General features: G+C 37.2%; 1 protein-coding gene across 2 annotated transcripts in view; it reads right to left on the bottom strand.

The window, feature by feature from the left end:
- ATAD2 (ATPase family AAA domain containing 2) overlaps positions 1-17,775 on the bottom strand; it is a 67,969-nt gene that overhangs the window by 35,358 nt on the left and 14,836 nt on the right. For both annotated transcript variants that reach the window (XM_036830999.1, XM_036831000.1), the window contains exons 3-9: positions 14,333-14,382; positions 12,134-12,299; positions 11,394-11,496; positions 11,052-11,139; positions 10,105-10,311; positions 9,366-9,483; positions 2,464-2,571 (exon numbers count right to left, since the gene is read on the bottom strand). In XM_036830999.1, coding sequence (XP_036686894.1) covers positions 2,464-2,571; positions 9,366-9,483; positions 10,105-10,311; positions 11,052-11,139; positions 11,394-11,496; positions 12,134-12,299; positions 14,333-14,382 — 840 coding nt within the window. The remainder of the gene's footprint in view (positions 1-2,463; positions 2,572-9,365; positions 9,484-10,104; positions 10,312-11,051; positions 11,140-11,393; positions 11,497-12,133; positions 12,300-14,332; positions 14,383-17,775) is intronic.

The following is a 17,775-nucleotide window of genomic DNA, read 5'->3' as shown; positions in this document are numbered from 1 at the left end:
AATTTTAAAAGAAAACCGAGGCACAGAAAGGTTAACTGTAATGCCCAAGATCACGCAACTAGTAAGTGGCAAATCTAGGAATCACATACAAGCAGCATGTCTCCAGATGTGCAACAACTCTGCTACTGTACCTCTCAGCAAAATACTCATAGTCCACCAGCACCTGGATCCATGTCAATCCTTTCAAGCAAGAATGAATCACTACTTTCCTAATTACTTTCAAAAACAGTTATGGTAGGTTACAAAAAATATACCCAGAAAAACCTGCTTGTTTTATAGCTGGAAGAATGAAAACACTTATGTTAAAAGTTAAGATTGTACCAGAATGCCTAAGCAAAAAATGCCTGCTGCAACTGAGCACAAGTAAAAGCACACCATGCTCAACCCAAGTGACAATTCTTGCTAGTCTCAAACTCCACAAGGAATTTATACTGCAAAGTCTAAGATGGAAATGTTTTCAGTTGTGGCTTTTAAAAAGATATTTCTTAAACAATTCTTAATAGAACTGCATAATAAAAACCATAGGATTGGGACTTCCCTGGTGGCGCAGTGGATGGGACTCCGTGCTCCCAATGCAGGGGGCCTGGGTTTGATCCCTGGTCAGGGAACTAGATCCCACATGCATGCCGCAACTAAGAGTTTGCATGTCACAACTAAGGAGCCTGTGAGCCACAACTAAGGAGCCAACATGCTGCAACTAAGGAGCCGGCGAGCCGCAACTAAGGAGCCTGCCTGCCACAGCTAAGACCCAGGGCAACCAAATAAATAAATTTTTTAAAAAAGCCATAAGGTTAGATGCACATTTTTATGAAATGAAGGCAAAGTACATAGCTTTTGAATGATCTCATTGCTGTCCAATAGAAATGAAATGCAAGCCAAAAATGTAATTTAAAATTTTCTATTAACCACACTAAACAAAAAGTAAAATTAATTTTAATAATGTATTTTATATATCCCAATATATCCAAAATATTATCATTTCATCATGCAAAGTCAATATTTAAAAAACTAAGGTATTGGACTTCCCTGGTGGTGCAGTAGTTAAGAATCCGTCTGCCAATGCAGAGGACACGGGTTCGAGCCCTGGTCCGGGAAGATACCACATGCCGCAGAGCAACTAAGCCTGTGTGCCACAACTACTGAGCCTGCGCTCTAGAGCCCGCAAGCCACAACTACTGAGCCTGCGTGCCGCAACTACTGAAGCCCACGGGCCTAGAGCCCATGCTCCGCAACAAGAGAAGCCACTGCAATGAGAAGCTCACACACCACAACGAAGAGTAGCCCCCACTCACCGCAACTAGAGAAAGCCCACGTGCAGCAATGAAGACCCAAGGCAGCCAAAAATAAATAAATTAATTAATTAATTAAGGTATTTTACATTCTCTTTTTTGTACTAAGTCTTTGAAATCCAAGAGTGCAGTATTTTTTTATTTTTTTAATGCTATTCTTCTCTGCTTACATTCTTTTTATGTATGTATGTATGTATGTATGGCTTTGTTGGGTCTTCGTTTCTGTGCGAGGGCTTTCTCCAGTTGTGACAAGCGGGGGCCACTCTTCATCGCGGTGCGCGGGCCTCTCACTATCGCGGCCTCTCGTTGCCGAGCACAGGCTCCAGACGCGCAGGCTCAGTAATTGTGGCTCATGGGCCGAGCCGCTCCGCGGCACGTGGGATCTTCCCAGACCAGGGCTCGAACCCGCGTCCCCTGCATTGGCAGGCAGACTCTCAACCACTGCGCCACCAGGGAAGCCCCAAGAGTGCATTCTTTACGAAAACTGACAGTACATCTCAATTCAGATGAGCTACATTTGAAGTGCTCAGTAGCTGCATGTGGCTAGCAGCCACCATATTGAACTGGGCAGAGCTAACATGATGGAAAAAAAAAAGCGTAGAACTTAGGATACAAAGAATGACTGGTTTGCATGCCCCTTCAATTATTATGTCCCAATTGCTTTACCAAGCATTGTCTTCTACCCTAAGAATATTATATTAGAATCCAGGCACTGCATTTTTCATTTACCCACCCATGTTCGTAAAATGGGAATAATCCTTGCCCTGTTTCTATAATTATTGTGAAAATCAAATGAGTTGATTTATTACATGTGAACTTACACTACGAGGAGTGTGAAATGAGTTAACCTTTCAATTTTCCTTAAGAGTTCTACAATAAGAATTTATTATCATTATACATGCAAAAAATATATTTTCAATGAAAAAAAATAGTTATTTCCTCAAGTCAGTGCTTACCAAGCACCATTTTGGTTTTACAAGAAAACATATGTTCTAACCTGTTATTAGTTTCAACAGCAGATATTTCAAACAAGATGGCATTCTGGTTTATATATTAACCTGGCATATAATTTTTTAATTCAGCCAAGCTGCACCTATTCCCAAATTATTCATCTTTCTTTCCACTTTAAAAAAAAAAAAAGCTGGTAGCTTTAAGGGAATCAACATGCACTAACCTGTTGATAGCTCTATTGCGGCTCCTTTTTCTTCGCCTCTCGAAGTGTTGTTCATCTTCAGAAGAGGAAGATGAAGTAGAGTCACTACTGTGGATTGCATGCCTTCGCCTAAAGTAAAGAGGAAAACTGAAATCATGATGGAGGAAGGCAGGAGAAAAAGGGCATCTTACGGGATGCAAACATTAGAAATACCTAATAATCCAAAAATGTTTATCATAAAATTAATACATTTGCTGAATCAATGAAGTAAGCTTTGTTGGTTGAATCTTTTGAAGGGAATAAAAGGCTTAGACAACTGAAAAGGGAAAAAAAGATAGGAAGCTGTGGTAGAGCTGACAATCAGATGTTCATTAAGACAAAACACGGTCCAGGCAGGGTGACTTCTTATTCTTAGTCTTAATGTCAGTTACCCTCAAAGAGAAAGGTGGGATAAAGAGGGTTTTAGAATTTTTGTGACTGTAATTTTAGAAAGTATTTTCAACATTATACTACATATAATTTACACTTGGAAGGGAATCACCTATTTTGAAATGTCAAACAACCTTAAAAGGAGAACAAGAGAATTTTTATGTAAACCAAAGGGGATCAAGAAGGGTTAAAAAATGCTAAGAAACTGTGAGAAATGAGATGGTCTTTTATCTATAGTATATCCTCAACCCTATAAATTCACAACTGTCATTTAACAGTTGTGTAAATGTGGATGAGTTACTCAACCCATATAAGCCTCAATTTTCCCACTTTAAAAAAAAAAAAAAAAAAAAGGACTTCCCTGGTGGCACAGTGGTTAAGAATCCGCCTGCCAATGCAGGGGACACGGGTTCGAGCCCTGGCCCAGGAAGATCCCACATGCCGTGAAGCAACTAAGCCTGTGCGCCACAACTGCTGAGCCTACGCTCTAGAGGCCGGGAGCCACAACCACTGAAGCCCACGCGCCTAGAGCCTGTGCTCCGCAACAAGAGCAGCCACAGCAATGAGAAGCCCGCGCACCGCAACAAAGAGTAGCCCCCACTCGCCACAACTAGAGAAAGCCCGTGCGCAGCAATGAAGACCCAACACAGCCAAAAATAAATAAATTAATTAATTTTAAAAAAAAGATAAAAATAATCAAAATCTTAGGCTGGTTGGTAGTATCGAATACGATGCTGATATATGTGGAATCTAGAAAAATGGTACAGATGAACCTGTTTGCAAGTCAGAAATAGAGACACAGGTGTAGAGAACAAACTTATGGACACCAAGGGGGGAAAATGGCAGGTGGGGTGGTGGTGGTGGGATGAATTGGGAGATTGGGATTGACATATATACACTAATATGTAGAAAATAGAAACTAATAAGAACCTGCTGTATAAAAAATAAATAAAATTCAAAAATTCAAAAAAAAATACAATGCTGAGTGCTGCAAATACTCAAAAAGTTTTAAAATCACTTCTGCCTTTGGACAGTTGCAAAAGACCCACAGAATATAAACAGAATCTGGCTGGGAAAACCTTTAATCATTCTACTGGCTCAGGGTCTAGAGCATTTCCTGAGTCAGAGTACAATGGTTAAGTAGGTATGTCCAAAAATATAAAAGGTTCACAATCTATTATCTGCAAAATTGAGGTCCAGAATCTTATACCTAAAAAAAAACTCTGAAAACAACTTTTTCCATTATTCACTTAGCAGCAAAACATGACCTGAAATGTCATAAAGGCAATTCAAAATCTCTATTTGTCCTGCTTACTATGATTATTCATATACTTTGCTATAAAATTAATATATCTGACTATATGGTGCTGGCCCAGACACACCTACAAATGTTAATATTGCACATTATATATGTTGTATGTTTTCTTTGTAAATGCCCCCCAAATCTGAATTCTGAAATATAAAGCAGCCCCAGGGTTTTGATAAGGGGTTGTGGAAACACAGATATAAGTGAGAAAATAATCCTTCACCATCTACCCACTCAAACATGCCCAAAGACCATATTTGTGATCTGCCTGTAAAACCACTGAGTACAAGTCTGCAGTTTTATATGAAAGACTAACTTATTTAATACTACCATTAATATTATAAATAGAATCTTACTTATAATTATGTAATGTATATAATTGTGTGTGAATTCAGTAGGTATTTACATAATTAAGACTAACAATTAATAAAAAGGACTAACATTTACTAAGTGTTTCTTGTACCAGGTGGTTGACATATTATCAAACTTAATCTTAATTAAAACTGGACAAGTACATATTAGTAGGCTCATTATACAGTCGGGGCCAATGTGGCTCATAGTTTAAAGAACTTGCTTAAAATATGAGAATTAGTCAATGATGGTACAATTCAAAACCTTTGTCTATTTAAAAAATAAATCCACGTTCTGTACACTACCACACTGATGATCTCCAGTTGCTTATTTCATAAACCAATAAAGTTATAAGCAAACAACAAAACCTTGTGGACTGACAAAGTTTCCAACGTCTGATGTGCAAAGGAGGGATTATTTTTGAACATTATAGTTACAAACACATATAGAACTTAACATGTGCCAGATACTATTTTAAACATTTTATAGGTATTAACTCACCTAATTTGCACAATACTATGAGATAGGTGCTACTGTCTCCATTCTACAGATCAAAAAACTAAAGTATGGAGAGGTTAAATAACTTGGAAAAGGTCACTAATAAGTAAGTGGTAGAGCTGAACTCACAACCTAGGCAGTCCTAGTTCTTCAAAATTACTCTACACTGTAGAAAGGCCATTATTTCAGTTAAAAAAAAAAATCTAAAAAAAAAATCTAAATATATATACCCACATTCATTTTTTCTTTTTTCCATTTTACTAATAACTTTTGAAAAATTTGGCACAGACAGCACTGGACCAGCACTTTGAACCTAACCAGAGCGTCTAGAGTTGCCAGTTCTAGTTCCTTGACAACCAGTAATGTGTACTTTGTAATACCGGTGAAGCAATTGTGCTATTTATGTTACCTTCTTGTTTAAAGGGGCTAGGCTTGTTCCAGAAACTCCAAACTGAAGCTAAAGAGTAAACCTTAGATGACTAGAGGTTAGCAATCACAAGAAAGAAAATCCTACTTAAAGGCAGCATTTCTGAAGTTCTGCTATGTAAGTATGCCAAAGACCCTTCAAAAATCCTACATTGTGGCTGCAAGTTTCACTAAGAGCAATGTTCAAACAACTCTTTGGATGTGTGCTTTGTTTCCCTGCCTAAGTAGGATATAAATGATAAACAGAAGCTGGTCTCTTCAAGAAAAAGTAAAAAGACTAATAAGCCAAATGACTACCATTAAAGTTGTTAGAAGGAATGAGATGTTAACTCCACCATGGTGAAGAAATTGAAAAAAAACAAAAAAAAGGTTTAAAGGGCTACATTCAAAAGATCAGGTAATAACAAGTGTTAGTAAAGGTGTAGAGAAATTGGAACTCTAGTACATTGCTTGCGGAAATGTAAAGTGCAGCAGCCATTTTGGAAAAACAATCTGGCAATTCCTCAAAACATTAAATATAGTTAGCATTTGATCTAGCAATTCCACTTTTAGGTATATACCCAAGAGAAATGAAAACATTTGTTCACACAAAAAGTTGTACATGAATGTTCATAATAGCATTACGCATAATAGCCAAAAAGTAGAATCAACCCAAATGTCCATCAACTAATAAAGGGATAAACAAAGTATAGTATATTTATACAATGGAATCTTATTTGGCAATAAAAAGGAATGAAGTACTAATACATCCTACAATGCGGATGAACCTTGAAAATGTTATACCAAGCAAAAGAAGCCAGTCACAAAGAATTCCACTTATATGAAATACCCAGAATCTATACGGACAGAAAGTAGAATAGTGGTTGGTTAGGGCTGGAAGGGTTGGCGAGTGATAACTAAAGAGTACAGGGTTACATTTTTTTTTTCTTTTTTTTGGTCACGCCGTGCACATATGGGATCTCAGTTCCTTGGTCCGGGATGGAACCTGTGCCCCCTACATTGGGAGAGCAGAGCCTTAACCACTGGACCACCAGGGAAGTCCCCAAGGTTACTTTTTGAGGCAAGAAAAATGTTCTAAAATTGTGGTGGTTGGGATTTCCCTGGTGGTCCAGTGGGTAAGATTCCACTCTCCCAATGCAAGGGGCCTGGGTTTGATCCCTGGTAGGGGAACTAGATCCCGCATGCAGCCCGCAACTAAGAGTTCGCATGCCACAACTAAGAAGTCCACATGCTGCAAGTAAAAGATTCCACATGCTGCAACAAAGATCCCACGTGCCACAACTAAGACCTGGTGCAGCCAAAATAAATAAATATTAAAAAAATAAAACAAAATTGTGGTGATAGTTGCACAACTCAGTGAATAAAAACCATTGAATTGTATACTTTAAATGGGCGAACTATATGGTATGTGAGTTATATCACAATAAAGTTGTTATCAAAAAGAAAAAGTTTAAAGGGAGTTATCAAAACCAACACCAAGGTAATTAAGTCAAATAATGTGACTCACGGTACAGCTTAAATCTCTTGGTTCATAGTTTAAATGAGTCAGAATCCTCCACTAGTCCGAGACCCAAGGGCAGGAATTCTGACTTAAGTCATTTTTATATCCATAGTGCTTGGCGCATAGTAGTACTCAAACATTTGTTAAATAATAGGAGGGGGGAAAAAAATCCTATACCCAAGGAGCTATGCAATAACATGAGACACTCTCCATAGAGAAAGAGTATACCCTGTGAACCAAATATGGGAACTCAAGTACCAAAGTGGCAAAAAAAATTCCTACCTACTGCAAGATATATCGTAGGTGGTGATTATAGAGGTAAGTCAATCAACAAGCATGTTAATTCCAGAAATATAAACCCATTAAATATGGGAAAAGAAATTAAATTTCAAAGTAACTGCCAGCCTCTCACTTCTGTGGGATGAAACACAGGCCTGTTTTGTGAGTCAGTCAACCAAGACAGCTGCCCTGGGCCCTATGCTTGACGGGGACTCCAGGGAGCACTACACCTTACTCTCCTTTTCTGAAGATCATTAAATTACACTATGAAAATATTGGTCTTTAACAATATCCTATGGGGCCTATGAAAAGTACCGACAGCGTGGCCTTTTTTTTTTTTTTTTAATATTTATTTATTTATTTTGGCTGCACCGGGTCTTAGTTGTGGCATGCAGGATCTTTGTTGTGGCATGTGGACTTAACTGCAGCAGGCGGACTTCTTAGTTGTGGCATGTGGACTTCTTAGTTGCAGCATGCAGACTCTTAGTTGCGGCATGCATGTGGGATCTAGTTCCCCGACCGGCTATCGAACCAGGCCCCCGGAACTGGGAGCGCTGAGTCTTACCCACTGGACCATCATGAAAGTCCCTGGCCTCTTTTCTTTTTTGTGTGTGTGTTTAACTTTTTTTTTTTATTGAAGTATAGTTGATTTACAATGCTGTGTTAGTTTCAGGTGTACAGCACAGTGATTCAGTTATACATACGTATATATGTAAGAATATGTATATATTCTTTTTCAGATTCTTTTCCCTTATAGGTTATTATAAGATATTGAGTATAGTTCCCTGTGCTATACAGGTCCTTGTTGGTTACCTATTTTATTTTATTTTTTATTTATTTATTTTTTAAAAAATTTATTTATTATTTTTGGCTGCGTTGGGTCTTCATTGTTGTGCACGGGCTTTCTCTAGTCGCGGCGAGCGGGGGCTACTCTTCATTGCGGTGCGCAGGCTTCTCACTGAGGTGGCTTCTCCTGTTGTGAAGCACGGACTCTAGGCGCGCGGGCTTCAGTAGTTGTGACTGGCCTCTTTTCAAGTGCAGTTTATCTTGGGCAGCCCTGACAGGTTGTCTTTCTGATTCTCTATGCTTCTGGGCTCTGGTTGTGTGAAAAGGGATGATGAAACAAGAAATCTAGACCGTACACTTGTGATTTTGAGACTCTGAACATCAAATTAAAAGACCCCGAGACGCAAGCAGTAGTTCATATTTTTCCTAGAAGAGAGAAATTTGTCAGTACCTATAGAGGTGTTGCCTTCCATGGCCAAAACATGATCAGATATAGTCTGCTTCTATGAGGAGGCTTCTAAAAACTGTTCGAATAGTTGAAGTCTCATTAAGACTTCAGTCTTACTTCTGAGCACATTAATAATATTAGGAAAAAAGCACCATTCCCCACATGAGTGTCATTTTTTTCTGCCTTTTTAGGCTTCACCCTATAACCTTTCTCATTCATGAACTATTATAATGCTACTATTACCCAGAAAATTCTAATGCATCAGAAAATCTTTTATTACTCAGGAGAATGAAGAAATAACAAGAATTACCTCTTTAGACTTAAGTATGACAGACAGGCAACAAGTGTTAGGATGTAGAAGGAAAAGAAACCCACAAATAATTTGAATAGTCATAGAAAATTAATGTTTCCCAGTATGTAAGAAGAGCAAATTTGAAAAATATATCCAAAAAAGGATGGTCACAGTCGTAAGTCTAGAAGCTATGTAACTTAGAATTTGTCATGGTAAGAAAATATATCTAGGACAGTATGTGAAGACAAGACTAAACCTATACTCTAACTTAATGTGAAAATTAAATGAAACAATCTATGTAAAATGCTTAACACCAAGCCAGGAATACAGTAAACACTGAAGCAAAGGTAGCTCTCTATTATTAGTGTGGAACAATGGAATAAACTGCCTTACCATGGTAGTTGTTAACAATTCCTATCAGTGGAAGCAAAACCAAAAACTAGTCAGTGGTAGTGGGGATTAGAACACTAAAGGCATAGAGCTAACTCTCCCAAATATACAATTCTAGAATTCTATCCTGATACACCTAATCCTAAGACTCTAGAATTCTACCTTAACATAGAGACAATTATGTTGTCATAAATCAATCACTATTTCAGAACCAAACCTGTTCATTCGTTTACAATAAGGACTTCTTGGTCCCGCAGAAGATAATCGATATCTTGGTCTTGTGGGAGAAGCTGGGCCACTATAAAATATGTTGGGCTTTCTCTGATGACGAGGTTCTAAGAAAAAAAATTATATGTATGTGACATATAAATATGTATAAAGACAATTTTGCTCTTCACTTAAATACTTACAATGATGCTACCTTCCATGAAAATACTAGTACATATCTACTGTAGAATATTTTACTGTTCATGTTTTAAATCGTTTACACCTGCAACGTTGCTGTTGAATATATATGTGTAGCACAGACAACAACCAACCAAAACACACACTGGCCATAAACAATCATTATGATTATACTGATGCATAATAGCTGATTATCAGCTTCGCATACATACGCTCAGAAGTATTGAGGTACAACTTTAACATAAATCAAAAGCAGTCCTATTTATACAAACTTATAAAATAAAGTACAAAGCTGTGAAAACTAAAATAATTAAAGATAGACATGAAATTTCAAAATAACCCAATTATTTACTTTCATCAAGGCTAACATTTAACTTTCTTTAGAAGAAATAACTTCTTGCACATCTTGGGTAAGTTATGAAAGACAACAGCCATGAGTATTCTGCAAAATGAAAACATGAAAAATAAGCATAACAGAAGAAAGGCAGTGAAGATAAAGGAAACCTGATTACATCTTCTCCTGGAAAAAAAAAAAAATAGATAGCACTTACTTTCCAATGGAGCCTGATAGTAAACAGTAGCTTTTCTCTGTCTAAGATAATATCGCTTCTGATTATCTTCCTCTCCATCCTCTTCATCTTCATCGTCATCATCTTCATCATCATCATCTTCATCTTCATCATCATCATCTTCTTCATCATCATCTTCATCTTCACCATCATCTTCATCTTCTTGGTCTTCACCCTCTTCAGATGACTCTACAATTAAGAGACATAATAATAGAATTTGTCATGGTAAGGCTTCTGACCCAAATGCTAACAATTTTTAAAATAGGGGAATAGAAAAAGACTCTCCTTTTAAAATTTATTTACTTCTAGATTGTTCATAGAAAGAATCTGTAATTCTGCAACATCAAATGAAGATTTTTAAAAAATGAAGTACAAAACTATAGAATTAAAAACAACTAGAGGAAGGAAAAAAGTAGTTTAAAGGCTACTATCAGTATTTACCAAACTAAAGTTTATAGCATTACTGCTAATTTCATTGATATAGTGGACTTCTGGCTGCCACTGAGTTACATGCAGTATAACTCAAATAATCTACTTAAGATAATGTAAAACACCCTCACCAAACATTTAAAACGTATTTCGGAAAACTGATTTTCATTCAATAAAAGTTCTAAGAAATTGCAGCAATAAGTCCTAAACAGAATAGTAAAACTCAACTTTAATTAACTTTCAACTCAAACAGGTAGAGAGAGATATGCTATCTGTAGATGTATTATACAAGCAAACCAGTTTCATTTGTTTTAGCATGTTTAAGTACTTTCCCAACAAAACATATTACCCTTTTATCTCCCCTGCCTTCACTTTTTTCTTTGAAACTATGACAACCCTCTTAATTTATCATAAACTACCATAAATGTCACAGCTTCTGAATAAAAAGGCTATATTCTGCTAAATAAAACCCAGAAGATAGAACAAGAGAAAAGACTAACCCACACTGCCTTCTTGATTGTCAGTTGTTTCTTCATCAGTTCTTTGAATAGCTTTTTGTTTTCCTCTTGTGTACATATTAAGATTCCCCTAAAAATGTTTAAATAAAATCCATTAACGTTTAGTATGTTTATTTTAAAAAATCCAGTAGGGCCTTCCAATCCTACTGAAAATGAAGATATTTCCAGCTATAAACTCTTAAAACTCCAGCAATAACTAGTGACTGATCAAACAAATGCTGAACAAAATGATGAATAATTTAACCAAAAAATGGATAGGTTCTAGAGAAAAAAGGTTAAACTGGAGATTATTAAATCATCCCCTTAATGGAAGAATATATTTACTTCTTCTGTTTCATTAAACACTCCCAAGTCTTCAAGTTCTCTCATTCGCTGTCTACGCATCTTCTTCATATCATCCATTTTTTGAAGTACAGCTTCAGCAGTGCTTTAAAAAAAAATGACATAAAAATAAGCTAAAACTGTAAAAGAGTAGTATATTTTAGGACTTCCCTGGTGGCGCAGTGGTTAAGAATCCGCCTGCCAATGCAGGGGACACAGGTTCGAGCCCTGGTCCGGGAAGATCCCACATGCCGCGGAGCAACTAAGCCTGTGCGCCACAGCTATTGAGCCTACACTCTAGAGCCCGCGCTCCGCAACAAGATAAGCCACCACAATGAGAAGCCTGTGCACGGCAACGAAGGGTAGCCCCCGCTCGCTGCAACTAGAGAAAGCTCGCATGCAGCAACGAAGACCCAACGCACCCAGAAATAAAGAAATTTATTTAAAAAATAAAATAAAAGAGTAGTATATTTTTAAAAACTTAATTTCTCTTCCATTGTATTCTCTGAGTGCTGGGATTTTAAATACCCTTATAAGAAGCACTGATTTACTAATGTAAAAATATTTCATATTCTTTGTAAGAATTTAAATACACATACAGAATTATTACAAAGTCCTCTAATAATCACTCTCCTTTATACTTTACATAAACTGAATGCATTAAATACTCCTGCTAGTCAAAACTTAGTCCCCAACAAAAAGTTTTTGCCAGCTAAATAATCTTGATCTAAATTTTTACTTACTTTGTTATAAGTTTGTCAAATAGTACAGACTGGTTCATGCTACCATAACGACTTCTAATCCTGCAACTTCGGCGAACTTCAACATCACCATTCTCTTCATGCAAGCGTTCTGTCTTTTGAACTATGTTTCTAGTCCTCAATGACCGAGTAACTGTAATTACTTTGTCTTCATAGATGCGTACATAAAAGCAAACAGAAAGATTTGAAATAACAGCATTTATAAAACAATTCTAAAATGAACAACTGAATAGCTACACTTTCATATAACGAAATTTTAGTTTCTTGAACTTACCCTTCTCAAAAATACTAGAAAACATAAATAAAGTTACAACATACACCTACCATAGGTCCAGCCACACCACTCTCAAGAGAAAATGAAAGCTATATATATAATACAAAGACTTGTACACAATGTTCAAAGCAGTTTTGTGACAGTCCCCAAATGGAAACAACCCAAATGTCCATCAAAAGATGAAATTGTGGGAAACAACCTAAGTGTCCATTAATAGGTGAATGGATAAAGAAGATGTGGAATATACACACAATAGAATATTATTCAGCCATGAGAAAGGACATCCTGCTATTTGCAGTAATATGGATGGACCTTGAGGGCATTATACTAAGTGAAATAAGTCAGAGAAAGACAAATACTGAATGATATCACTTACATGTTCAATCTAGAAAAACCAAACTCATAGAAACAGAGACTAGAATGATGGTTACAAAGGACTGGGAAGTGAGAGAAAAAGGGGAGATTGTTAGTCAAAGAGTACAAATTTTCAGCCATAAAATGAGTAAGTTCTGGGGCTCTAACGTACAGCAGAGAGGCTATAGTTAGTAATACTGTATTGCTGGGGTCCCCAACCCACGAGCCTGTTAGGAACCAGGCCGCACAGCAGGAGGTGAGCAGCAGGTGATCAAGCGAAGCTTCATCTGTATTTACAGTCACTCCCCATCACTTGCATTACCGCCTGAGCGCCGCCTCCTGTCAGTGGCAGCATTAGATTCTCATAGGAGCTCAAACCCTACTGTGAACTGTGCATGCGAGGGATCTAGGTTGCACACTCCTTATGAGAACCTAATGCCTGATGATCTGAGGTGGAGCTGAGGCGGTGATGCTAGCACTGGGGAGCGGCTGCAAATACAGATTATCATTAGCAGAGAGGTTTGACTGCACAGAGACCATAATAAATCAATTGCTTGCCAACTCATACCAAAACCCTATCAGTGAGTGGCAAGTGAAAACAAGCTCAGGGCTCCCGCTGATTCTGCATTATGGTGAGCTGTATAATTATTTCCTTATATATTACAATGTAATAATAACAGAGATAAGGTGCAGAGTAAATGTAATGCTCTTGAATCATCCCCAAACCATTCCCCCAACACCCCCACCCCCAGGTCTGTGGAAAAATTGTCTTCCATGAAATTGGTCCCTGGTGCCAAACCGGATGGAGACCGCTACCGTACTATATACTTGAGAGTTGCTGGGAGAGTGGATCTTGAATGTTCTCAGCACAAAAAAGAAATGGTAATTATGTGACATGATGCAGGTGTTAGATAAAGCCATGGTAATAATCATTTTGCAATATATAAGTATCAAATCAACAATGCAATGTACTCCTTAAGGCAATGTTATATGCCAATTACATTAAAATAAAGCTAAGGAAAAAAAATTGTGGTATATCCACATAATGGAATACTACTCAGCAATAAAAAGCAACATGGATGATACTCAAAGTAATTATGCTGAGTCAAAGAAGCCAAAGAAGAATGCATGCCGTATAATTCCATTAATATAAAACTCTAGACAATACAAACTCACCATACTCTACAGCACTCTGTAGAGTGCTGTCACACTCTACAGTGACAGCAAGCAGATTGGTGGCTGCTCAGGAATCTTGGGTCATGGAGAGGAGCTTAGAGGAGCCAGGAGCGATTACAAAGGGGCCTGAGGAAATCCTGGAGGGTGATGGTTATCTTTACTACCTTATCGTGGTGATGGTTTGACGGCATGCACTTATATCAAAACCAAACAAACTGTACACTTCAAATATGGACAGTTTATTGTATATACCACAATACGCCTGTAAACAAAATACTAAATACATTAGTCACATCAGTCACATCCTAAATATGGACAGTTCCACATCAGTCACAATACATGCTTTAAAAAATTTAAATGCCTTTAACATTACTTACCTTCTTTGCACTCTTCTTTTTTTTTATCAGCCTGCTGTCTGGCCAACTGCCTATATGAAAAAAATATAGCAAATAATTCAAAATAATTGACATAATTTAAAATCCTATATTTTATAATACTACAAACTAGGACCAAAAATTAAATCAGCTTGGAGGGCAAATACTTAAAGCTACCTAAAAACCAGTGAAAAAATAGCGTGAGAATACCTATGCTCATATATTGTTATGGCTAAACAAAGGCCGAGAACCCTGTTGTGAAATTCAATGATATACAGCTGTGTCTCAGTAAAAGCAGGGGATTGGTTCCAGGACCCCACATGGATACCAAAATCCAAGGATGCTCAAGTCTCTTATATAAAATGGCATAGTATTTGCATATAACCTCTGCCCATCCTCTTGTATACTTAATTTTTTAAATAAATTTATTTATTTATTTATTTTTGGCTGCGTTGGGTCTTCGTTGCTGTGCGCGGGCTTTCACTAGTTGCCGCAAGTGGGGGCTACTCTTTGTTGCAGTGCGCGGGCTTCTCTTGTTGCGGAATACGGGCTCTAGGCGCGCAGGCTTCAGTAGTTGTGGCACGTGGGCTCTACAGCGCAGGCTCAGTAGTTGTGGCACATGGGCTTAGGTGTTCCGCCGCATGTGGGATCTTCCCGGACCAGGGCTCGAACCCGTGTCCCCTGCGTTGGCAGGCGGATTGTTAACCACTGTGCCACCAGGGAAGCCTGTCCTCTTGTATACTTTAAATCACCTCTAGTTTACTTATAATACCTAATACAATGTAAATACTATGTAAATAGTTGTTGGTGAGTGGTAAGCTTTTTGGAGCTTTCTGGAATTTGGGGAGAGGGGTTATTTTCAATCCACTGTTGGTTGAATCTGCGTATGCAGAACCAGTGGATACAGAGGCCCAACTGTATGCATGAACTCTTAGCTAAACAGAATTAATCAGAACAAAGTATCTTACTTAAAGCAAGAAATGAAATCCTTAGCCTAAGTATTTAGGTATAACTGAACTAATAAGCACTGAGTAAAAACAAGACAATCTGTTTTATACCACAGGGATATAGCGGTCCCACATCCTCGAGGACCTATAAACACGTTACAGAACTTAGTGACGTGTTCATTTCCTTCAAGAACATTTGCTAGCTACAATCTTTACATGACATGCATTATCACTCACATGTAGAAAGAGTCACATTTGTGAATCAGATATCCCACCTACAAACTGGTATACAGAATCTGTTGAATTACAAGGAACACCTTCCAAAGCTTAAAGAAAGTATCCTCCTCTCATCTTTTTCCCCAAATCCACTGAGCAACAAAGCAGTATGTCTCATTAACCTATTTTTAGGGACTCAATTTTCCATACTTGGATAGGCTATATCTATTAATCAACCTATGAATCAAGCAATATTTGCAAGTGTGCTGGTTATACCCATAGAGTTTCAAATGGGACACTTTAAAATAAAACAAAACCATCTTATCCAGAAGAGCTAACTCATGTGTCCTCCTAACAATTTAAGTCATCATTAATTCCTTATCTCTTTTGGAACACAGGTAAGAATCAAGAACAAAATAAAAAACCTTTCAGCAATCCATCTACAGATCAAGGTCTAGTTTGTTCACAGGTTCACAGACTTTTCTCATAGAGGAGACCATCCCTCCATACCATGTAGGTCTACACTTTTATAAACCAGACCCCCTATTAGATGCTAGGGATACAAAGATTAAAGCAGTGTTGTTTTTTTTTTGTTGTTGTTGTTGTTTTTTGCCTGTAGGGGAAGGGAAGCACTCTTTACCCTTGCAGGGGTTGCTATACTTGTTCTTAAACAGCTAGATAATAAATATTTTTGGCTTGTCAGTTTCTGTTATAACTACTCGTACAACTCTAACAGTGAAGCAGGAATGCAGCCATAAACAGAAGTAATGGGCATGGCTGTGTTCCAATGAAACTATTTACCAAAACAGGTGTCTGGACTTTTGTCAACTCCTGTGAATCTGATGAAAGCTATGGATCTTTTCTCCCTAGAAAACTGCATATACACATACAAGTTTAAACATTACTTCAGAGGTTTCATATGCCCCCTGAAAACCATGATTACTGGACCTAGTTAAGAACTCCAGAACCAGACAAATATATATCCTGCTCTCAAGGCACAGTTATTCAAATCTTTATTATTCTAACAGTCTTGGTCCCCTGGTCTTTGAGCCCCAAACAGATTGAAAATAAAGGGGTGAGGGGTAAAAAAACACAGAAAGGAAGTAAGTAAAGAGATTACTATAGTCAAACTGGCAACAGCAAAAAGGGTCACCATGATAGGAAATAAGAAAACTACATAAGGCAGAATTCAAAAATACTATAGACCACTTTATATGTCTTATACAAACAGATCCTGGTGTTATCACTATATAAAATTATAGTCTTTGTAATAATGATGTGAATACAGGGAGTTTTTTTTAAAGATAGGAATTCTTCTTTTAAAGATCGGAAGAAATATAAATGGCCAGCCAATAAGCACATGAAAAAATATTCAACATCATTAACCACCAAGGAAATGCAAATGAGAACCACAATGAGATACTTCATACCCACATGGCTAAAATCAAAAAGACAGACTATGGCAAGTGTTAGTGAGGATGTAGACAAATTGGAATCCTCATACATTGCTGGTGGGAATGTAAAATGGTACAGCTGCTTTGGACAATGTTAAAACAGAGTTACCGTTTAGCCCAGCAATTCACTCCTAGGTATATACCCAAAAGAACCAAAACCCTATGTTCACACAAAAATTTGTACACCAATGTTCATCAACTAATGAGTGGATAAACAAAATGTAACATATTCATATAATGGAATCTTACTTGGCAATAAAAAGAATGAAGTGATGATAGATACTACAATATAGATGAACCTTCAAAACATTATACCAAGTAAAAGAAGCCAAACACGAAAGAACATATGTTGTATGATTCCACTTGTATAAAATATCCAGAATAGGCAAATCCACAGAGATAGAAAGTAGATTTGTGGTTCCCAAGGGGCTAGGGATGGAGGGATAATGGGTATGGTGTTTCTTTCTGGGGTGATGAAAATATACTGAAATTAGATAGCAGCAATACTTGTACAATACTGCCAATATTCTAAAACCACTGAATTATACACTTTAAAGTCATGAATTATAATGGTATGTGAATTATATTTCAATAAGTTATTTTAAAATAATTAATAAAGATAGGAATTCAATAAATTTTAGAAGCAATCTTATTTAAAAACACCAAGTCACTCATTTTTAAAAATATTATCTTTTAAAAAATAATTAATTAATTAATTAATTTATTTATTTATTTATTCATATTTTTGGCTGCATCCGTCTTAGTTGCAGCACGCAGGATCTTCATTGCGGCATGCAGGATATTTGTCGCAGCGCGCGGGCTTCTCTCT

The sequence above is a fragment of the Balaenoptera musculus genome, chromosome 17 (assembly GCF_009873245.2).
Source record: "Balaenoptera musculus isolate JJ_BM4_2016_0621 chromosome 17, mBalMus1.pri.v3, whole genome shotgun sequence".
Classification (NCBI taxonomy): Eukaryota; Metazoa; Chordata; class Mammalia; order Artiodactyla; family Balaenopteridae; genus Balaenoptera; species Balaenoptera musculus.
Note: the sequence above shows the minus strand (reverse complement) of the source record. Positions and strands in the feature narration are given on the sequence as shown.